At 40.0% G+C, this 21,705-nt stretch overlaps 1 protein-coding gene across 4 annotated transcripts in view; it reads left to right on the forward strand.

Annotated features, from left to right (window-relative positions):
* The window catches only part of SH3GL2 (SH3 domain containing GRB2 like 2, endophilin A1), a 323,593-nt gene that overhangs the window by 207,991 nt on the left and 93,897 nt on the right, over nucleotides 1-21,705 (forward strand). For 2 of the 4 annotated variants that reach the window (XM_042913791.1, XM_042913790.1), the window contains exons 4-9: nucleotides 9,466-9,609; nucleotides 10,425-10,558; nucleotides 12,388-12,546; nucleotides 14,141-14,244; nucleotides 15,794-15,924; nucleotides 17,991-19,591. In XM_042913791.1, the coding sequence (XP_042769725.1) occupies nucleotides 9,466-9,609; nucleotides 10,425-10,558; nucleotides 12,388-12,546; nucleotides 14,141-14,244; nucleotides 15,794-15,924; nucleotides 17,991-18,190 (872 nt within the window). In that variant the 3' untranslated portion in view covers nucleotides 18,191-19,591. Of the gene's footprint in view, nucleotides 1-9,465; nucleotides 9,610-10,424; nucleotides 10,559-12,387; nucleotides 12,547-14,140; nucleotides 14,245-15,793; nucleotides 15,925-17,990; nucleotides 19,592-21,705 lie in introns of those variants that run through there. The other 2 variants (XR_006196039.1, XR_006196040.1) reach the window with 1 other exon arrangement.

The raw sequence follows: 21,705 nt of genomic DNA on the forward strand, positions 1-21,705 counted from the left end.
ACCTGGTCCTCTTAATGCTACCATCAAAAGACTATAACAGTCATCCCTTTTTTCTTAGGACTCATTCATCATAGTATTCTCAAAGCTAGTCTCCTTGCCTACAGTGTCTTCCCACTTTCCCTAATTGATGTTAAGAATCGTTTTTTTCCCAAACCACAGTCTGATTTAATCTGAATTAAAGCCCTTTTAAAGGTCTAGATCTGAAATACCTCTGTGTCAGAAACCTTTGACAAAAATCATTGTCTACGAAACAAAACCCAAGCTCTTTAGCATAAAACTCCAGGCCCTTCACAACATGGTTCCAACTTTATGGCCTCTTCATCTAAGCCAAAGACTTTTTGAACTTTCCAGATGTACGAGGCACTTTCATGTACCTTTGCTCAGTCTCCACGGAGCTAGAATGGCTTTTCCCACCACTCTGTACAGCTTACTCTTTGAGAAAACCCAGCTCAAGTGTCACCTTGTTTCATGAGCCTTCCAAGCCTTACCATTTTGGATGGAATTTACCACTCTTCTCTGTGATGTGAACTCATTAGAACCTTATCCACAGCATGGCCCCCGTTGGCCTCATGTCACGGTGAGTGGAGTGCCTCTGACTCTCCAAATAGACAAGAAGCTCACTGAGAGTGGAGGCTTGGCCTTGCTTCTCTTAGAGTTTCCCTAGCACAGTCCCTGTCACACATTAAGTGCTAAATAAATACTTGTTTTCATTTTATCACAAAAAAATCTTTAAAAAGCAGATTTTTAGTAAATAATTCAATCAGGCAATACAAATCAGAATATTTCTATATCAAGGAATACGTAATTGTTTCCAATGTAACCTATTCATTGACTTGTACTAGCTTTATCTTTTGTATCCCATGCGCTAGGGCCTACAGTTTAGCTTAGGGACTTTCTTTTGTTGGAGAAAAGAGAGCTCATATTCAGATTCTGGGAGATTATTAGATCAGTTTCTTATCATTTTCAAATAAATCCGTTTTTCATGACATAGTTTAGAGATGAATTGCTACCCAAGAGCCAGTATTAGTTAATTGTAAATAGGAAGTGGGATTCCACCCTTCTGCATTTTAAGAGAAATGAAGAACCTTGGCAGCCTCATCAATCTTAAAATCTAGTCTGTGCAAGGGGAATGCCATCCAGATTGCCATCAGCATGACCTGCTCTCTGAAATCATCCTGTCAGATCACAAAGTTAGTGTGTAATTAGATCTTATCAGCAGGCTCTAGCTGCATTTCAGAGCATAGTAGGAGATTGTGGTGTTTTTGAATAGGGATGATTTTCTTAAGGATTAGAAAAAATGACATCTGCAAAAGAAATGTATAAAAAAATCAAACCTTTTAAATAGACATCCAGCCCACAGTTAATAAGTAAGCATGTGCTGCATGCTTGGCCCTGTACTAGAATTCAGTAGAACTTGTATCAGGAAACAGACATGCACAAGAGGGAGAAAGTATCAACAGATATTATCAATGTATATATAGGGCACAGTAGAGGCAAAATGAGGGAAGGGGTCACTTAAACTTGGAGGTAGTACAGGTAAAGGGTGATTGAGAAAGATTTTGTAAGAAAAGGTTGGGGGCTGGTATCTGGTGTTATGGTGGCAGGTAGACAGAGAGAGGGAAGGCTATTCCAAGAAGAGGAACAGTTCTAGTAACTTGAAGAAACTGCCAGAAGTTTCCTATGTCTGAAGGCCAGGGTGTGCTTTCCCTGAGCTCAGAGTTTTGTATCTAATATGAATAAACCTGAGTAGATGAACTTGAAAGAGGTATAAGGATTATCCAGCTGTCTCCTTGTTTTTTCCTCAGCTTTTTGTGAAGAACCTGAGACTCAGAAAGGTTAAGTAATTTATAACACAATCACACAGCAAAACTTCTTAGCATATGTGGTGCTCATAGAGATATGAGCACATTTATTGACTGTTTATCATGTGCCAGCATTGTCACATACATTATGTCATTTAGTTTTTACATCAGCCTAACCCAGTGAGGGAGAGGTACCATTTACAGATGAGTAAACTAAGGGCCAAAATTGCCCAGCATGAAATAGAGCTAGGATTTGCACTCAGACAGTCTGAGTCCAAAGTCTTTGCCTTGGGGCACCTGAGTGGCTCGGTTGAGCATCTCCAACTCTGGATTTCAGCTCAGGTCATGATCTCATGGTTCATGAGATTGAACCCTTTGTCAGGCTCCTTGCTGATAGCATAGAGCCTGCTTGGGATTCTCCCTCCCTCCCTCCCTCTCTCTCTCTCTCTCTCTCTCTCTCTCTCAATCTATAAATAAATAAACAAACAAACGTAAAAAAAGTCTTTAATTCTTTTTAAACTGGCTCCCCTTTCTACTGTTCTTTCCACAATTAGCAGCTAACTCCTACCCACAGTTATTCTCTTTTATGTCTAATTCTCAAAACACAGGTTTGTAGAACTGAAATAGTTACAGCCAGTTTTATTGACATAAGTAATAATTTTAGGATTCAGTATATGATACATCATAAATTTTTTGAGTTCTACAAGAACATCACACATTGCATCATTCAGGGCACAGTCAGGGAAGTAAAGTCATTGTGGATATCATGAAACAAGAGATTTATTAAAGGAATTAGAGCTTGCACACTTATTGAAAGATCTTGATAATGCCAAAAATATGGAGTTGAAAGACTAGAGAAAGGTCACTGACCAGCCCTGACTCAGGTGAATGGACTTAGACAGGAATCTAAAGAGGAATCTGGTAGGCAGGTCCAGCTGCTGTAGCAGAACTGCAAAAGCTAGGGAAGTTAGTGGAAGGTTCTTGGCTCTTCAAAGTCACTATGTCTGCATTTGCAACAAAAGATCTTTGGGGGGTCTAAGGTCACCTTTGGGAGGCAGAATCAGCATTCAAGAAGAGCTGGACACAGAGTAGGGAAGAGTGGGAATGAGCTGGACCCCATTTGTAGCTCTGCATCAATCTGTTGCCTCCTCTATGCAGTCGCAGCCTCCAGAATATTAGGACTGCTGCTTCCCCTTCACCTCCCAAGTCTCACACAATCTCGCTTTCTACCAATTCTGTGAAGCAGATGGAGAAGGGATTCTGGGAAATGTAGTTCCCCATACAGTCAAGCTGGCAGTATTCCAGAACACATGGGGCGCCTGGGTGGCTCAGTCAGTTAAGCGTCCCACTTCAGCTCAAGTCATGATCTCACAGTCCATGAATTCAAGCCCTGTGTCAGGCTCTGTGCTGAAAGCTCAGATCCTGGAACCTGCTTCAGATTCTGTGTCTCCCTCTCTCTCTTCCCCTCCCCTGCTCATGCTCAGTCTCTCTCTGTCCCAAAAAAGTAAATAAATAAAAACATTTAAAAAAAGAGGACTTGGAAATGGGAAGAAAGGAATATAAAAATTTTTTAAACTAAGACTTAGAAGTAGAGTTTTCTGAGTTTTCCCAGTAGTTACCACATTAGGCCAAAAAATAAACAGCCTTTTTATGGAGCACACAACAATAGGACCCCTTTTTAGGGAAAAGATCAGCCTTTTATGGTCATCATAATTTTACTTCTTCTGGTTCAAGTTGACTGGATACAATTGCTTCCAGAAATCAAGTGGGTGTGGACTCATCCAGCCCTTTTCTTCGATGGTTTTCTAATGGCATTTACTTGTTAATCCTTATTAACTTTTCCTGTTCTTTTCTCCTTAATTAAAATATGAAACTTTCTGGCTGAAAGATCTTTGAAGTTAGGGCAGTGCCCAGATTTTCAAGCTACCATGAGTATTTCTTACCCAGTTCAGCCACTAAATTAGGTCTCCTGAGGGAAGGAAGTGGGAAGTATTTTAAATTTAATTATTTATAATGGAAGTAATACATGTACATATTAAAAATAGTCCAATAATTTTACAGTGCTTTTTACAAAAAACAGTGCCCTTGGAGTTGCATTTTTTCACCCATTTTCCAGAAACAACACTTTCAAGATGCTTTTGGCTCTTTCTTTGGCTTTTACTTCTAATCTTGAAACAACATGTTTATGTTGCTCCCTGCTTGGTTTTCCAGTTTTAAGTGTTTTCTGTTTGATTCCTACTTTGGAAGATGAGAATTGTTTGCTCTTATCTTCCCATTCTTTCACATTCTTCCCCTCCCTCATCACCAGTATGTGGCATAATTTTTGTTAAATTAGTATTCAGTATTTACATTTTACATCCTTGTAATAAACTTGTATGGAGCTGAGACATATAAAATAATATGATTATATTTCCTTTCTTGTACAACCTTTTTGTTTTTCGTGGAGTTAATAGTTGTTTTATTTCTCATTTTCTTCACTTTTTGTGTACCTTTCATTCTTTCCCAGACCCTCTGCCACATATGTGAATCTTCTCTCATTATATTGAAACATGTCAGGTGTTCATTATTTTTGAGATATCTAAAGTTGCATTCTGCATTGCTTGTTGTCCTAATTTGAGTTCCCCCAGAAGCAGTCCATGAGGCAAGGATATGAGCACTAGGGTTTGATTTGGGAAGTGATTCCAGGAAACCTTGAGGGAAGTAGGGAAGAGGGGAAGCCAAAGAAGGGTGCATTATAAAGCAAGGTACAGTGGTAGATAACTGTAACTTGACCCCATAGAGGATCATGGGGAGTCTGTAGCTCCCTTGTAGCTCATGGCTTCCTCTGCTACGTGGGCCTGGTTATGATGTGTAGCATCAGCTACAGTTGCCCTTAGTGCATGATGCGCAATAGCCATCTTGAGGTTTCCTTTTGTCATCATTTTTACATCTTTCCTTGTATTGGATCTCTTTTTTTAGATTCTGTACTGTCCCTTTTCTTGCGTTACACCTTCATTTTGGTAGACTGCCTCTTCCATTAGCTTGGGAAGAAAAATGATCAGAATCCTTCTTTGTGTGTCTGAAAATGTCATCATTCTACCTTCATGCTTCATTGATAATTTGAATATAGAATTATGTATTATTCAAGAAATTTTTAGTCATCACTCCATTGTTTATGTGGAAATTTCTCATGTTTTTCATGATATTCTCATGTTCAATTACCTTCTAATTCTTGATATTTGTATATAACCTATTTTTTCCTCTCTGAAAGGTTTTAGGAACTTCCCTGTGTTCTCAGTGAAATTTCATATTAATGGCCCTCCACGTGGACCCTTTTATCCGTTGTGTTAGGCATTCAGTGGCCTCTTCCAATCAGGAAACACACATTCATCAGTTCTGAGAAATTTTCTTTAACTTTTAAAAAGAATCTATTCCTCTTATATTTCTTTGTGTTTTTTTCTTTTTGGAACTTCTGTTATTCAGTCATTAGACCTCCTGGACTGATCCTGATTTTATGCTTTCTTTCTGATTTTCTCTCTAGTTTTAAAATTTTGTACGATTTTTTGGGTAATTTGCCTCAACTTTATGTGTCCATGATTTTTAATTTTATATTTTACTTAAGTTCGTATTTAAATTTAAATTATATTTTAATTTCTAAGAATTCTTCTTTGTTTCTTTTTTTATTTCATGGACAAAGTGTCTTAGACACTTGAGAATATTAATGATAGTTATTTTTCCCTCCAAGAATGGTTTGTTTCCTGTAATTGCCTTATTTATTTTGGTTCCTTTATGTTAGAAACCTTTTTCAAAATCTGGTGTTGGTGTCTATATTTTTCCACTTCAGTGTAGGGCAGTAAAGCTGTGTGGGAGTTAGTGGGGGCTTATAAACTGTAATAGCTTCTTTCTAGGCTGAATAGCCTGGATTGGTGTATTGGGTACTTAACAGCTACCAGTGTCTGTAGGTCTCTTCTTTTGGATTATTTGTATTCCCCCTAGAAAAATCTTCGAGTTCCCTACCTGGAAGGTACTAACCTGGCTGCCAGTTCTCTGCAGGACAATTAGGGGAAGTGGGTAGAAGAAATCTCATTGTTCACTATGTGGACAGGCCCTAATGTCTTGTTTTCAGTATAGAAGCCTATGCTAAGCTGAGTCAGATAGATGTCTTCCCTTCTCTCCTAAAAGAAATCTTTTATTTTTCAACAAAAAGAAACAAGTTTTCTAGTTCTCATTCTCTGTTATGCTTTTATAGGCTCTTAGGCACATGAGCCAATGGATGTGAGCAGAGTCTACTTATGGAAACCATTGCCATGATATTCTACTAGTTTTCAAGATAATCTATTCTTTCATTTATTCTTCCTTCAGTGGGCATGTGTTAAACATCCACAGTGTACACGGGGTTATGCTAACCCATCTGGGAGATACACCCATCAGCATACCAGGATCCTGTTCCCATGGACAAGGGGAGGGATTACTGTTGACAAGCTGTTTCAGCAGTAAACCCAGTGGGGGGCAACTTGAAGTAGGATAGCAAAGCTGGAACAGTAATTATGGGGCTGTAGCCTCAGAGATTGTAAAAATTTATGAGAAAGGAAAAAAGATAATTTGAAAGAGAAGAGACCATACTATAGGAATTCTAATCTCTGAAATTTGTATTTTCCAGGTTTACTTTCTGTTTCTTAAAATACAGCTTTAAAAAAATCATTTAAATACAGTTATGTTATATTTAAAGATGATGAATTCAGAGGTCTGATGATCGTTTTCAAGAACACAGAAATTTTACTAACTAGAGATTCTTGATAAATATTTAAGGAGTTTGTGAATGAATTTAAAAGCCAGCCTTTTCAAAGTATGGAGAATAATATGTGGATTAATAGATATTTTAGAGGATTTGAAGAAACAAACTAATAGGTATGGTTTTCTTTACCCTTTTCATGAAAATGTAGAAAAATTCCAAGATATTTTTAAGTAATTAGTAGAAGAATAAGAATGATGACTTTGAAAATCAGCCACAGTATTAAACCATTTCAATTACTTCTGGTCATTACTTAACCACAAGAGAACTTTTAACAGAACCAAGCTATAAGCACAAATCAATACCAACTTTTGTAAAAGGAGTAAGTCTTCAGAGTGTAGTCAAAACAGGATTTGAAGGGATTAACTACCATGTGTGGTTTCCGTACTGTATTTCATTGGCCTCCATTTATCTTCTTTCCTTCTATTCATTCTATAATTCTTATTGTCTGATGTTTGCTTATTTCACTTTTATTTGCGCTTTTATGGCTTCTTCTCTGTACTCCCCCAGTACCTTGTACACATTAGCCATCATTGCATTTACGTTTGTTGCCACTGTCTGTTTGTTTATTTCACACCTCACTGTACTGTGAGCACACTGAGGGCAGGGACCATGTTCCTTCTGGGATCTCTGATATGACTTATTTTGGAAAAGGCTTTGAAAATATGCTCTAATAATACTGTTCCCTCAAAAATGTGTGACCATGTAGCAATTTCAATTTTTGAAAATTAACACATATATACTTTGAAAAGCAGAGTAAGGAAAATTTGAATTATATATATATATATATATATATATATAAATTTTTTTTTTTTTCAGTTACCACCAGGCTTTGCATATACTGTTAGCTCAACTAACTGCTAGTCACTATGTGATTCTAAGCTTAAAGATACTTCCCTCCAGAATCCCTTCTTTGCAATGTCCTCTGCCCCCAGACTGGGGTGATGCTGTACTTCTGTAACTTGCTATAATCCCCCACCATGGCACTTAGTATATGCACTTCATTCTAATTGTTTTAAAATAGATGCTCCCCTTAGTTCACTGTAAACTTCCTAAAGGGAGGCACCATATCTTCCTTGTTCATTATAATATATACCCCTGGGGCTAGGCTGGGAAGAGTCCTCTCATGATAACTCTCCTCATCTCCAGTTTTGACCTTGGAATTCCAAATTTAAATAAAAGCCTATTTGTGATATATGGAAGTGTTAAATTGCTATATTGTACACCTGAAACTATACAACACTGTATATTAGCTATCTGGAATTAAAAACTTAAATACCACCTTGCCTCAGCTCAATAGATAGCTCACATGTCTATTCCCATTCTAGCATAAATTCAGGATTTTATCCTCTGGAGAGGTCTCTGAACTGCAGGATACCAGGCACATACTTTAACCCTAGCCCTAACCCTACCCTCACCCTTAAAGCCTAACCCCTAACCCTAACACCCTCTGTAGGGACCTGACCTGCAGGATACCAGGCACATACCCTCACCCTGGCCCTATCCCTAACCCTAGATCTGAGAGAAAAAAAGATGTGATATATATGAATATTATTCAGCTATAAAAGAGAATGAAATCTTGCCATTTGCATTGATGTGGATGGAACTAGAGAGTATTATGCTAAGCAAAATAAGGCAGTTAGAGAAAGACAAATAGATGATTACACTCATATATGGAATTTAAGAAATAAAACAAATGAGTAGAGGGGGAAAAAAGAGAGGCAAACCAAGAAACAGATTTAACTGTAGAGAACAAACTAATGGTTACCAGAGGGGAGATGGAGGGGGCAGTGAGTTAAATAGGTGATGGGGATTAAGGAGTGTACTTGTTGTGATGAGCACCGGATGTTATAGGGAACTATTGAATCACTGTATTGTACATCTGAAACTAATATAACACTATATATTAACTAGAGTTGAAATAAAAACTTTTTAAAAACTATTTGAAACAAATGTTCAAGATTAAATATCGGCCACTGATAATGCTGGAAGTGTCTTTGGCAGTGGTTCATTCAGGGGTTTCCATGCAGATGGGATCCTGGGCACAATCCTAGGCTAATGTACAGCCCAACTCTAATAATGAACCTGAGGAAATCTAGTATCCTAGCATCAAGAAACTCTCTTTAACACTGTGTTAGAAAAACTTTTTCTTCCAGGAAAACTGGAGTTGCTTCTAAGCATCTTTTATAAAAACAATAGCAAAAAAGAAATTGAAGTGCTGTCTTTGTGGCATGAAACTAATTCTCAGAAGCCATTATGTTCTAGGGAAGTGATTAAGTCTTTTTAATGAACTCAGTATTTCTGTTGTTCATGGGTGTGTTTACCATCAGAATTTTAGTTGAACAGTGATTTTGAAAAAATGGGTGTAAGTAAAATTTGGCATAAGGCTCCCATGGCAAGAATTAACAATTAATTTCCTACTTTTGTCCATAGACTCCTAGAATTGAAATATAAACTTGAATCCTAAAACTTAGAGAATACATAATTCAGTAGTTTTCAAAATGCTTCCCATGGGGCCTCCCAGCTCCACAGAGGTACTGCCAGAGCCACCACAGTGAAGAGAGGATTGGAAAAGTACACAGGAAGATAGAGACCACATGAGGGTAGGATCTCCACCCAGAAGAGCTTTGCTTTTTCTGTTAAGTTCCTTGTAAGATATTGAAAAAAAGGGAAAGTTTGGTGATTAAAAAAAAAAAAAAAAGTCTGTTTATATCAATCTGTAGGCCAGCCTCCGCATATTACAGATGAAGACACCAAAGCTAGGAAGGTGCAGATGTAATTGTCCATAGCTGAGCTGGTTTATGGGCCAGTTAAGGCCTGATTCTCCATCCGGCCCTGTCTCTGCTATATCACATTGCCTACTGTGAACGTCTGTGATCTCTTTGCCTCCAGCTTCCAGAGCTAAACTCAGCATGATCAACACCATGTCAAAAATCCGTGGCCAGGAGAAAGGGCCAGGCTATCCCCAGGCAGAAGCACTGCTGGCAGAGGCCATGCTCAAGTTTGGAAGAGAGCTTGGAGATGATTGCAACTTTGGTAATGTGTGCTTTCTCACACTTACGTTCTTTCATTTGTCCGTGGGGACTTAGTGCCAGTAAGACGCTGCGGGAAATTATTCAAACCATTTTATATTTTGATTCTGTTTTACATCTTATATACATGGGCCAAATCTTCATAGTCATTTCATGTTTAGTGTGATTTGTCTTAGAGGTTTTAGTTATTTTCTTTTTCCCTGATGAGATCCTAATCTTTACAGTAGCTGGTGAACACATCCAGATGCCTGGAAGCTCACTGTGGAGTGTGTCTGACATAACTGAATATTAGGGCAGAGGGAACAGTCTGTATGATGTAACACCTTGCCCCATGAGCTTTCTCTGAGATCTACCACCCCAGATGAATTCCTTCACCCCTCTCTTGTCCGACTCAGTCACCATACTAAACACTTCTGTTTTCACTTCTTCATGATGGGAAGTCTCAGCAAATAAATGTCTGTTCCTTATATTTGCTTCTGCTAAATGCATTGGCCTTAAACAGGTTCCCTATTAGGGAAAGCCTGTACTGACAAGGGAGGGTAGAGAGCTTCCAAAATTGCTTTTTAAAGGAAAAACAAAATGTTATGTTCTTCATAATAAGAGATACCTCCCCCTTGGTAGCATTGAATTTGTACTGTATGAACTGTCTTAGGTGGAAACACAGTGCTCTCTAGAGGGCATTATGTAATGGCCTCTCATCTCCATTGTCCTCACAAGACAGGCAGTAGTCCCTGGGTTTTCACCTGTGGTGGCCCTATGACTGCATATACATTTCACCTTTGTTCTTTAACATGAAACAGACTCATTCTCCCCTTCCAGGCCCAGCCCTTGGTGAAGTGGGGGAGGCCATGCGGGAGCTCTCGGAGGTGAAAGACTCATTGGACATGGAAGTGAAGCAAAACTTCATTGACCCCCTTCAGAACCTTCATGACAAAGATCTGAGAGAAATTCAGGTATCTGCAACCAGTCCTTTAGGAAGCAAGCAGTTTGAATGTGCAGATGTACGTGTCCTTTTTCTTCACAAAACTTTTGTTTTAAGCTTATCGTGTGCGGTCAGGTTTGAATTAAAAACAACCCAGCTAGACAAATTGAGATTAATCGGAAATGCAGTTCTTTTGCCCCACTATTATGATTGGGCCTCTTATGAATATTACATTTGACTTTTCCACATTCAGTCTTCAGGTTTTTCAAGCTTTTTTTTTTTTCTCCAGAAGAATAATATCCTTCCCTGATACTATCCAGTGTTATTAATTATGTCTTTCTGGGCTGATTTCACCCTCTAAAACAGTTGTTAGATGTATCCGTTGTTAGCTTAGGTAAATAGCTATACTATCATTCTATAAACACATGTTTTCCTATTTTCATGATGATTGTTAGGACTGAGGAAGAATAACCAACTATCTCTTTATAAAACATGGAGAAGAGTGAGCTCTTCCAAATAAATGAAGTTCAACTGGCTTTGCCTCCATCTGTGTGTATAATGTTTACTCATTCATTCCTTCAACAAATATTTATGGAACCTCTCTGAAATTTAACTTTATTATAATGTGGTCATCTACGGCTTGAAGTCCCTTAGAAGGCTTTTTCTCTAGTCTCCTCCCCCGTATCACTTGCTCAAGATTGCAGTTAGGAAGTGGCAGACTCACTCTAAATCTACAATGTTAACCCCACCTCCAATACTCTACCCTGACTGCAAGTTCAAGTGTGTTTTAAGACTATCCCTTCCAAAGGAGCAAACATTTAACTTGGATCAGGGTGTGGACTGCAGGCAGGGTATACAGTGGAAGGGAAGGTCTAGGATATTTTTCTTCCTCTTTTCCTTCTCATTTCTTTGCCCCTCCCAACTCTGTTTTCATCTCCCTCCCTTTCTTTCCATACACGCCCAGGATCAGGGAAGTTTAGCGTTTCCTCCCACCCATTAGTAATGCAACACTGCAGCTCTTTGCAAAAGACACTTTGTAGCAGTGGGAAACGACTTTCCCACTTTGTCACTAGATGTGTTGGGCAGACGTTGGGTGGCCAGGCAGTGGGGAAGGATGCACGGAGGGATTGAAGAGCACTGTGGGGGCATTAGACCCCGTCTATTGTCCCTTCTGAGTTAGGTTTTTTCCACTGGTTTAATCATCTTCCAAATGGGAGACTTAAACTCATCAATGGTTCCCTGAAAGCTACATCACCAAGGGCTAAGGGTTAAGATAGAGATTACTAGACGCTGGCCCTGGATATGTTAATGTAGGTGATCAGTAATCCATATTTCTGATAAGCAACTTATGTGATTCTAACAGACTGATTTCCTCAAAGATAAGTCCCTTCCAGCATTAATGTTCTAGGACTCAAAAAACAAGAATGCCAGTCTTTTTCACTTCTTTTCAAGGGAAGTGTTTTTCCCCCTGCCTTCTTGCAAGCTACCGTTTCTCTTGAAGATGGGAACTTGTGGGTTCTATGTAGCAGTGTTTTCCACATGTGAGGCGGTATGCACATATTCCCAGCTGCTGTCATGCCCAGCTTGGTTTTGGCCCAGCAAGGTGAGAAAATAAAGGGCACTGGTAATTCCCACAATTTCTTTCTTACTCTTAATTGTTTTTAAAGATGCTTCTCCACATTTAGCCTTTGGAAGCATTTGCCCCCCTGTTGCAGGTTTCTTTATTTTTCTGGTAACATGATATTTTAGAACTTAGCCTGTCTTATTTTGGAGGCTAATAGGCATGACAGAGAAGTAGACTAAAAATAGGCCCTTTCCATGAATCCTTTCAAAGCATATTGCCGCCCTTGACTTTTTCAGCATCATCTAAAGAAGTTGGAGGGTCGACGCCTGGACTTTGATTATAAGAAAAAACGACAAGGCAAGATTCCAGATGAAGAGCTCCGTCAGGCTCTGGAGAAATTTGATGAATCTAAAGAAATTGCTGAGTCAAGCATGTTTAATCTCTTAGAGATGGATGTGAGTGACTGTCCTGTGGTTTCTAATTTAATCTTGCCGTTGAGACTCAAGATTATGTTAAAGGGTTATGTAATTTAAAATGTGCATATCTGATTACACTATGTGGTGAGAACTTCAGCAGATAATTATTTCCTTTAAAAAAATTGAAAAAAATAAAGTAGATCAAGAAATGGTAAGGTTTTTTTCTATATTATCATGGTTTGATCTAACTAGATGTTTGACTCCTAATGACCTTAAAGAATTACCTGTGGTGAGAAGATGAAGAATCTTTCTGATGATTCATGTAAAGGTTCAGTAGCTTAAAATACTTTGTTGAAATATTTGGCAAATTGGCTTCAGATTATAAAAGAATATCACCTAAAATGCATTTAGAGTTGAGGGTCCCAGTATAGGTTAAGATGTTCTGTATTTTGAAGTAAAGTTGATATTTTCTTTCAAAAACTAATTTCAATTGAGTTTGGTGATTGTAGCATAGATACTGTATTTGGGGGCATGTATAACGAAGTTTAAAGCTATTTTTACATTTCCAGAGCACCAAATTATTATTTGTGGCCTTAGAAATTATATTCCATTGAGTCCTTTCAGCCTCATAGCCGTGAGGACTTCTGACCGCTCATGTAATAAAACCTGCTAAACAGCTTTCAAGCTCTTGTTCACTCCCACCTCTGGCCCTATCATTTGCTGACCAACTTCTTCTAAGATGTTTACAGAGCCTTTATGTGCTTATCAGTTACCCGATTTGCCCAGACTGGTGATAGGGGAGGCGTGTTGAACATACCTGGATTTTCCCACCACCCAGAGACACAGTGTAGGTTTTTGTTTATGTGAAACAACTGGTGTTCCACCTGCCTGCTAAAGAAGGATGCTCTAGGCACGAGGTGTGACCTGAATCACAGTGTTGTTCCTTCCCAGGGTCCCATTCCACCCAGGGCCCCATTCCACCCCAAAACTTATGGAATAGCATTGCCTCTGCTGACTTGGAGGGAAATACTCAGCTAGGTCACAGCCTGAGACACAAAATGAAGAGTAACTGAGGATGCCTAGAATATTGGAGCTGAAATGCACCCAAGCATTGACCCAGCCTCTTTACATTGCAGATAGATTGAAAGAGGACAAAACGTTTTCCATCCTAACACGCTACCTCCATGCTGCCCCCTGTGACAAATCAGTAATCACATTTTTATTAACAACACTAATATATTGACAGAGCATGAAAAGTACAGGGAGCCAAGAGTCCTTTGGTCAATGTATCTTTTTCCTATAAGAAATCAATAAAATTAGCCAAATCCAGCTGGAAGTTTGTAGCTAAGAACGAGACTTTCAGTGAGAGTTGTGTGTGATCTTCAGTTGGATTCCTAACTACTCCTTGTGGTATTGGTGTTTCCAAGCATATGGATGCTTCTTATCCTTAACTGATGTGGAACCTGAAATATCTCCTGGCGCTGGAGATTGGGGTTGTGTGTCAGGGCAGCTCTGTCATATATGTGCTGCTGGGGCAGGAGTGGTTGCTTAAGGATGGTAACCTGGTAACTAAGGTGTGTCTCCCCACCCCCCCCACCCCCACCCCCCCCACCCCCACCCCATGGGCCTGCAGATCGAGCAGGTGAGCCAGCTGTCTGCGCTCGTCCAAGCCCAGCTGGAATACCACAAGCAGGCGGTCCAGATCCTGCAGCAAGTCACTGTCAGACTGGAAGAAAGGTATCTCAACAGTTGCTGAATTTTACACTTCCATTTTCTTCCTATGAAATGATGGGTAAAGAAATGGAAATAATGGAGTCCATTTGAAGTAAAACTTGTGCCAAAAGTTTTGATTCTGCATAGGCACTTTGTGGATTATTTGTCTTGACTTTTGCGGGTCTTGTGCTTTGTTTTACTTTGTTCCCTTGAGTGTACTCTTGTGTTTGTGAGAAGCCAATGCTTGGACTGTGTGTTGGCCACCACAGATGGGAAGCCGGGTGCTACCGAGGATAATGGATGTGATTTGCTGAGCAGATACTCTGTGTGCGTACTGGAGGCATATCATCACCCGTCTTATGAAACAGCTCTGTAAACTAAGTATGACTAGCTTCACCTAAAGGTGGGAGCCCAGGGAGATCAAGTAACTAGCCCAGGGTCACATCGTGGTGTAACCAGGGTTTGCCAGGCAGGCATAATCTGTTTGAAAGCCTGTATCTTTTCACACCATGTAAGAACCCTCCACCGTCAGAGGGACAGCTTTCATGTGCCTGTTCCGTCTCCTCAGGTGCACCCCACTGTGAGGCCATGGTAGTCTTGTGAATGGGGCTCCCTGGAGTTGTAGGGTCCCAACCTGCACAGCTTAGACAGAGGTCCTTACTGTAACACATGTCACATTGTGCAGCTTTCCTCCATGCACCTTCATGGAAATGTGTGTAACACTTGGAAACCTCGAGAAAGATCTAAAAGCATGCACTTCGACATACTAAAGAAGTATTATATGTCTTTGTGACATCTGTTGAGCAGAAGGGCCATTTTCCTTTTATCTCTCTGAAATATGTTCAAAGTCAGTATCATTCTACAGTCACCGTATCTTAACCTCTCCCTGTCCTTGCAGATCTGTACACTTTGCTCCATATGCATCTGAGACTATGGAGAATACTTGGGGGTGTACGGAATATATTTATTGTCTACACCTTTCCACTTTCCTCCTGTCTTCCCTCATTTCTTTCCCCTTCTTGTATCTCAAACTGCTCACTCTTCTCAGGGTATTTCCTCCTTCCAAATCTTTTCAAGCTCTTGAGTTCTTCTGGAAAGGACTGTTCATCTGGAAATGACTCTTAGCTGTGTTTTCTCTCCTTCCATAAGCCTTTCTGTGGGCAGGTAGACTCCTGCCCACTCCCACCCCCATGTTCCTGTAGCATTTTGTATGTATCTCCATAACCGCACTTACCACAGTGTATGGTACTCAGTTATGTTCCATCTCCCTTACACACCGTAAGCTGCTTGAGGGCAAGAGCTGTGTCTCATTCATTTTTGGGTTCCCAGCACATTTTCACAGGGAGCTCTGAATAAATGAGGGAGGGATTGAGAGAAAGGTTGAAGATGGTGAGGGTATGACCAGAGGGGCACCACTGAAAGCAGAGACCTCCTACAGATAAGACGGCTATGGGTTCTTTTGAAATTTTCCCTGCTCCACATTGGTAGCCTTCCTGGATATCACTGCTTTTCTTTTTGCTTCTTAATTGGCTACATACTCTTATCCACCCCCCCCCTTCTCTTTTTAATGCAGAATAAGGCAAGCTTCATCTCAGCCTAGAAGGGAATATCAGCCTAAACCACGAATGAGCCTGGAGTTTCCGACTGGAGACAGTACTCAGCCCAACGGGGGCCTCTCGCACACCAGTACACCCAAACCTGCAGGTAAGGAGCTGAGACCTGCAGACCCCATTATAAGAGCCTTGGGCACCTCCCATTGACACTTGTCCGTAAATTCTAGGCGCAGTCCAGTCGGGCTGCACAAGAACTGTACAGTGATACATTTCTTACAGGATGGTTTTGTCAGGTAGAAACTCTTTCAAAGCACTCCTTCCTTCTTTTCTCATTGATCATTTCTTTCCTCCTTTTCCCTCTTGTCTCCTCTAGGAAGCTTTCTTTGTCCCCTTTTCTCTCACTCTCCATCATTAGCACACATTAACCTCTTAAGTAACATGTTTGATTTGGACCTTCTCTTGTGTTGTCACCTTAATGAGCCAATTTGGTGCCAGCAATATCATCTTTTTTTCCCCTGTTTTACTCTCTGTGTTCCAGAATGCATGAGAGAAAATGCCCCTGGCAGGGCGTGCCCACATACACTCACATATAACCCACAGACAGCAGCTCCAGGAACATGTCCAATTGGATTTCTTAAGTCATGGGAGCAAATGGCTGAATATATTTGTAGATGAATGTATTTCTCATCTCAATATCTGCTCTCTTCCTCTCCTTCCGCAACCTTCAACCAACTCATTATGCTGTGTAACTGAGGTTGGTACAGTAAAAGCTAAAATTTATTTTCTATCAGGAATATTGATGTATACCCAGTAATATATTCTTTCAGTTGGCACCATTGCTCTCCACCCCCTACACACAGATTAGGTAAAAACCTGTGCTTGAGGTGTTTTCAACCTTAACATTTACCTGGTTGAAGAAGTGGAAACTCTCTTAAAACTGGATGTGGACTTCAAAGATATGCAGTGTCTCCTATTTTCCCTGTAGCCCAGTGCTAATGTTTTGTGGTAAGAAATGCTTTGTGAGATGCTCTCAGGAGACCATGAAGGAAAACAGGTGTGTGGTGACAGTCAGCGCCCTCTGCCCTCTGCGTTCCCCTTGGCTTCTCGGAGCCCCCAGGGTCAGGTATTATAAACAGCAGTGGCTCTTAGAAGCTAGCTGGCCACAAGCACTAGTCATGTCTGTTGTGACTAGTTTGCTTCTCCCTGTTCAGAAGCCAACCGCATGTTTAACCCTTTTTTCGGAGACTTGCTCATTTTCTGCTTTAAGTAAAAAAAAAAATAGGTTATGTTGTTTCCCTTTCAAGCCATCTAGAAGACATGGGAGGTGTATGCACTTGTCTGAGTTGATGTGCCTATGTGGATACATGCTGTATAAAATATATATGCTCACTTAAAACAGATCACTTTTAAGATACAATTCCATTCTTCATTATTTTACTCAAGGTAGAGTACATTATATTTTGTACGCCAGAACTCTGATGTACTCCTATTGTTTATATATGCAACAATTTACAAAGTTATATAATTTTTACATGATCTCAGTTAATAGCCACAGTAGTAGTGTGGAGTAAGTTCTGCTGTGAATTCTAATGTTAGACAAAGAAACTGAAAGGGAAATAAGTGCCTTGTGCAAGGTCACCCAGAATATGAACTTGAACCCAGTGTCTTATATTGTTTTGTTTTCACCACATTACAGCAGTTTCGCAGAGGCTGGAGTCTTTATCTTTCAAAAGTGAAAACTGCACTGTTATTCTGAGGTTGCCAAGCATTCTTCATGTAATTAACTTGACTCTTTCACATGGGCAGAGATTTTAAAATGCTAACATGGAAAGGGTTCTGGCCTTGTTATACTATTGACCTAAATCTCATTAAAACTCCCTAAGTCACTGGGTCTCCCATCTCTGGACATCGTCAGGAAGGCAAAACTTGATGGACTGTGGCGCATGTGTTACAAACGTAGATGAGGCTATTTTTCATACTGGACGTGGAAGCAGGCATCGAACAACTTCCAGAAATCTGAGAAAGCTTCTGAAGACTGGTAAAGAGCAGATGCCATGCAGTGGACTCGGCATGAGCCGCAAGAGGAAGCTTCAGCAGGAAGAGGAGTGAGGGAGGAATCAAGGGGGACAGCAAGCCGGGCAGGTGCAGCAGGTGGTAGATATGTGACTTAAATACCCCTTGTCTTTCTGTGTTCTTCTCTCCTGCTTTCACTTCCAGGTGCCCCAATGGATCAGCCCTGCTGCCGAGCTCTGTACGACTTTGAACCTGAAAATGAAGGGGAGTTGGGTTTTAAAGAGGGTGATATCATCACACTCACTAACCAAATTGATGAGAACTGGTATGAGGGGATGCTTCATGGCCAGTCAGGCTTCTTCCCCATCAACTATGTGGAGATTCTGGTTGCCCTGCCTCATTAGGATGTTAGGCTGGCAGGCTTACCTCCTCTTGACCCAGATAGTTAAGTTTAACCACTGCTTTGGTAATGCTGCTTACAACACATCCCAAGTGCAGGCCGCAGTGGTCCAGGTCATCAAGCCCCACCGAGTATCTTTGGTTGACTTGTGTGATCCCACAAGAGTCATGGTGATGGGTGGTATCTTCTTAGGCTGGTGGGCATGGCATGTGCTTTTTAAACACCATCTGAGACCAGCCAGTAGTCATGGAACTGCTGTTTACACAGTTCTCAGGAGGTTGTGGCTTCTTAGAATATGACCATGAGCCACATCACAGAAAAAACATCCTACTGAAGGTACTGTCTATCACCCAGGGGCCATCTCAAGGTCTCAGGTTCTCCGTTTCAATAGGAGAAAGTTCTTGCTTTCACATTGCCCCTCCCAAATATGTGAGTCACAGAATTGTGGAAGAAAGCCTCCCTCACCAGCAACTTGTCTTCTGGTCTGAATTAATTAGTCCCTTGATGCTATAGGTAGGAAAGTGTTGAGTGCGAGTTAAAAACCTTTTCTGAAAACTGTCACCTTTGTTCCTCTCACATATGCTTGTTTCTGAGGGACAGCAAGTTTTCTTCTCACCCTGCTAATAAAGCCAGAGGGGGACTCCCGCTGTTATTTCTAAGTACTACGGTGACAGTTGGCAATCAGCATATTGTGAGAGGGGCTGAAGAGAAGAGACTCTCCATTATGAGGAATTGGGAAGACATCTGGTTTCCAAGCTTAAATTTCTTGCTGCAGAGAAATGATGTATATATTTAGGCCATTTCTGAAGGTACAGGGAAGAGGGAACAAAAATCACTTCACTTCAGTTTTATTTATGAATTACATGTTTCATGAGTCCGTTTGGCACAGAGACACAAGGAGAAAAACACAAGAAACCATTTTTCCACTAGTTCCTAGACCAAGAAACAGCAATTGTCTTTCGTTTCCACTTCCACCTTGTGTTCTTTGAACATCATTTGTGCATATTCTGCCCTCAATGAGGACCAAATAAAGATGATTTTTGTGCTTAGCAGTTTAAGTAAGATGTGTGGCTGCAGATGCAAAAGTTTTTCCCAACTCAGTCATTACTTTTCTTTCTGTCCCTTCTGTTCCATCTTCGTGTTGTGTGTACAGTGCCGTGTGTAAGCTTATGAGTGGTTTTTTGTTCTTCTGGGTTTTTTTTTTTTTTGGTATCAGTCATTAAGTCCTGTTAGGTATCCAGAGTTCTATTTATCTAGCTGTACAGATTCTTTCAGAGGTTTAATGTGCTGCTTCGGATGTGCTGCCTGCGGTAGTGGGTCATGTGGAGTGAAAGGCAAATCTTACTGCTTAATGTATAAACCTCTTACCACAGGAAGCATCGCCGTTTCCAATAAATATTGCTGAAGACAGAACCAGAGGCCCTGGTGCTTTATTTTGTGTCTGTTGTTCTGGTGGGTCTGACAGTGGGTGGACTGGGTCTTCTTTCAGTCTCCATTGTCGTCTGATGCAGCCAGACCAGACCCGCTTGCCACCTCAGATCTCCCTCCCTGTGAGCAAGGGAAGTCTCCTTAGTGAGAAGTGACCTACCCTGGACACAGGGAGCTTCTGGGTAGCCCTAGGAAGAAGGCGATTCGGGAGAGAGGATAAGGGAGTGGGGAGAGGAAGTCTTCTAGAAGTCATGCGAGATATCCTCACTGGTGATATCAGAAGGATATAATGTCCAGAGAGACAAATAAAATATGTCATTTCAACCAGTCTTTTCTTGTCTTTCATGCTTAAAGAGAAAGAACTAGGGAAATATAGATTGGCCAAAGCCAGCATTCTTTTCTCTGTCAGGGCAGGGGGCAGGGGTGGTAAGGTAGGGGAGTAGTGCCTACAGAATATGTATTTCCTGATCTTCTGAGAAAATAAACATGTTTTTTAATATATTGGGTGCATTTGTATTCTTCCATGCTGAGGCCAATAGTCTAGTAGGTGTTCTGATCTAACATGAACAGTTTTAATCTAAAATACTGAGTTCTATGTGTGAACTGCTCTAACATAAAAATAATATTTTTTGCCAGCTACATGAGTTAGAGTATTACAGATCAATTCTTTTTTTTTCTTTTATTTGTTTTTAGAGCGCAAGTGGAGTAGAGGGGCAGAGAGAGAAAGAATCTCTTTTTTCTTGTGGTTAAGGCCTTTATTTATTAACTTCTGTGGGTTTAACTATTTTTTTAGTTTAAAGTTTACCATACAGTGAAATATTAATTTCAGCAGTAGAATTCAGTGATTCTTCACTTACATACGATAGCTCATCACAAGTGCCCTCCTTATACCCATCACCCATCTAGCCCCCCTCCCACCCACAAATAATTTTTTAAAAACGGTTTTAAAAACAGTTACCTGTGACATGAATGGAGAAAATACAGAAAAATCACAGGTAAACTGTTAGAATTAATAGTTAATTTAATAGAGTTACTGAATATAACATCAATCTTAAAAAAAATCACTTTATTTCTATATACCAGTAATCAATTAGAAAAAAGGAATTTAAAAAATCATTTGCAAAAAGTCAAATCCATAGATATAAATCTACCAAGAATTATACAAGATCTCTGTACAGAAAATTATGAAACATGCTTGTGGAAAAATAAAAACTTTAAAAAGTGAAGAGATACTCTGTGTTTCTAGGTTGGAAAACTCAGCATTGTGAAGATGTCATTTCTCCCTAAATTGACATGCATTTAGGGTGGTTTCAACTACAATCTCAAGAAATTTGTTTTTGTTTTTGTTTTTTTTTTTAATGTGTGAAAATTGACAAACATAAAATTTATGTGGAAATGCAAAGAGATATTTCTTCTTGAAGATCAACAACAAATTTGGAAGACTTACACTTCCTAGATATAAAACAAAGTTACAGTAATTAATATAGTGTGCTACTGATGCCATGATAGGAAAAAAGATGATCTGTACAGAACAGTGAGTCCAGAAAGAGACACGTGCATTCAACCATATTGAGCCAGTAAGGCACTCCATTGTTTGTAATGTTACACATTCAGATATGACCATACCTGTGTAATCGTAGTTCTGTACATTCAAATGGAAACTAATAGCAAGACCTTGCACCAAATAGAGTAATCTCATGAGTCAATATCGAATGAAACAAAAGTATCATGACCCCAGTTTCCAGGAAGAACTTAATATTTGAGGGAGTCTTAGAAAACATTAATAATATACTCACTAGATTCAGAACCACCTGAATTCCTTATTTTTATTGGAGTATAGTAAATGCCTTTTTACAAAAGTGAAATACTGAAATGAGCAGGCAACTCTGTGGACCACCACTGGGGATGTTGGACCTACCCCAAACACTTGTTCTAAGACTAATCACAGAATAAACTAACTGAAGTGGAAACAGAAGCAGAACTAAACTAGATGGAATGAGAAAGGAAAAGAAGTTCAGTGAGGCAACTGTCCCATTTTATTTTTCTTATGGGTCTGATGGGTCTTAAAGAGAAAATTTTCCCTTTGCTATA

Source organism: Panthera leo, chromosome D4 (assembly GCF_018350215.1).
Source record: "Panthera leo isolate Ple1 chromosome D4, P.leo_Ple1_pat1.1, whole genome shotgun sequence".
NCBI classification, from domain to species: domain Eukaryota; kingdom Metazoa; phylum Chordata; class Mammalia; order Carnivora; family Felidae; genus Panthera; species Panthera leo.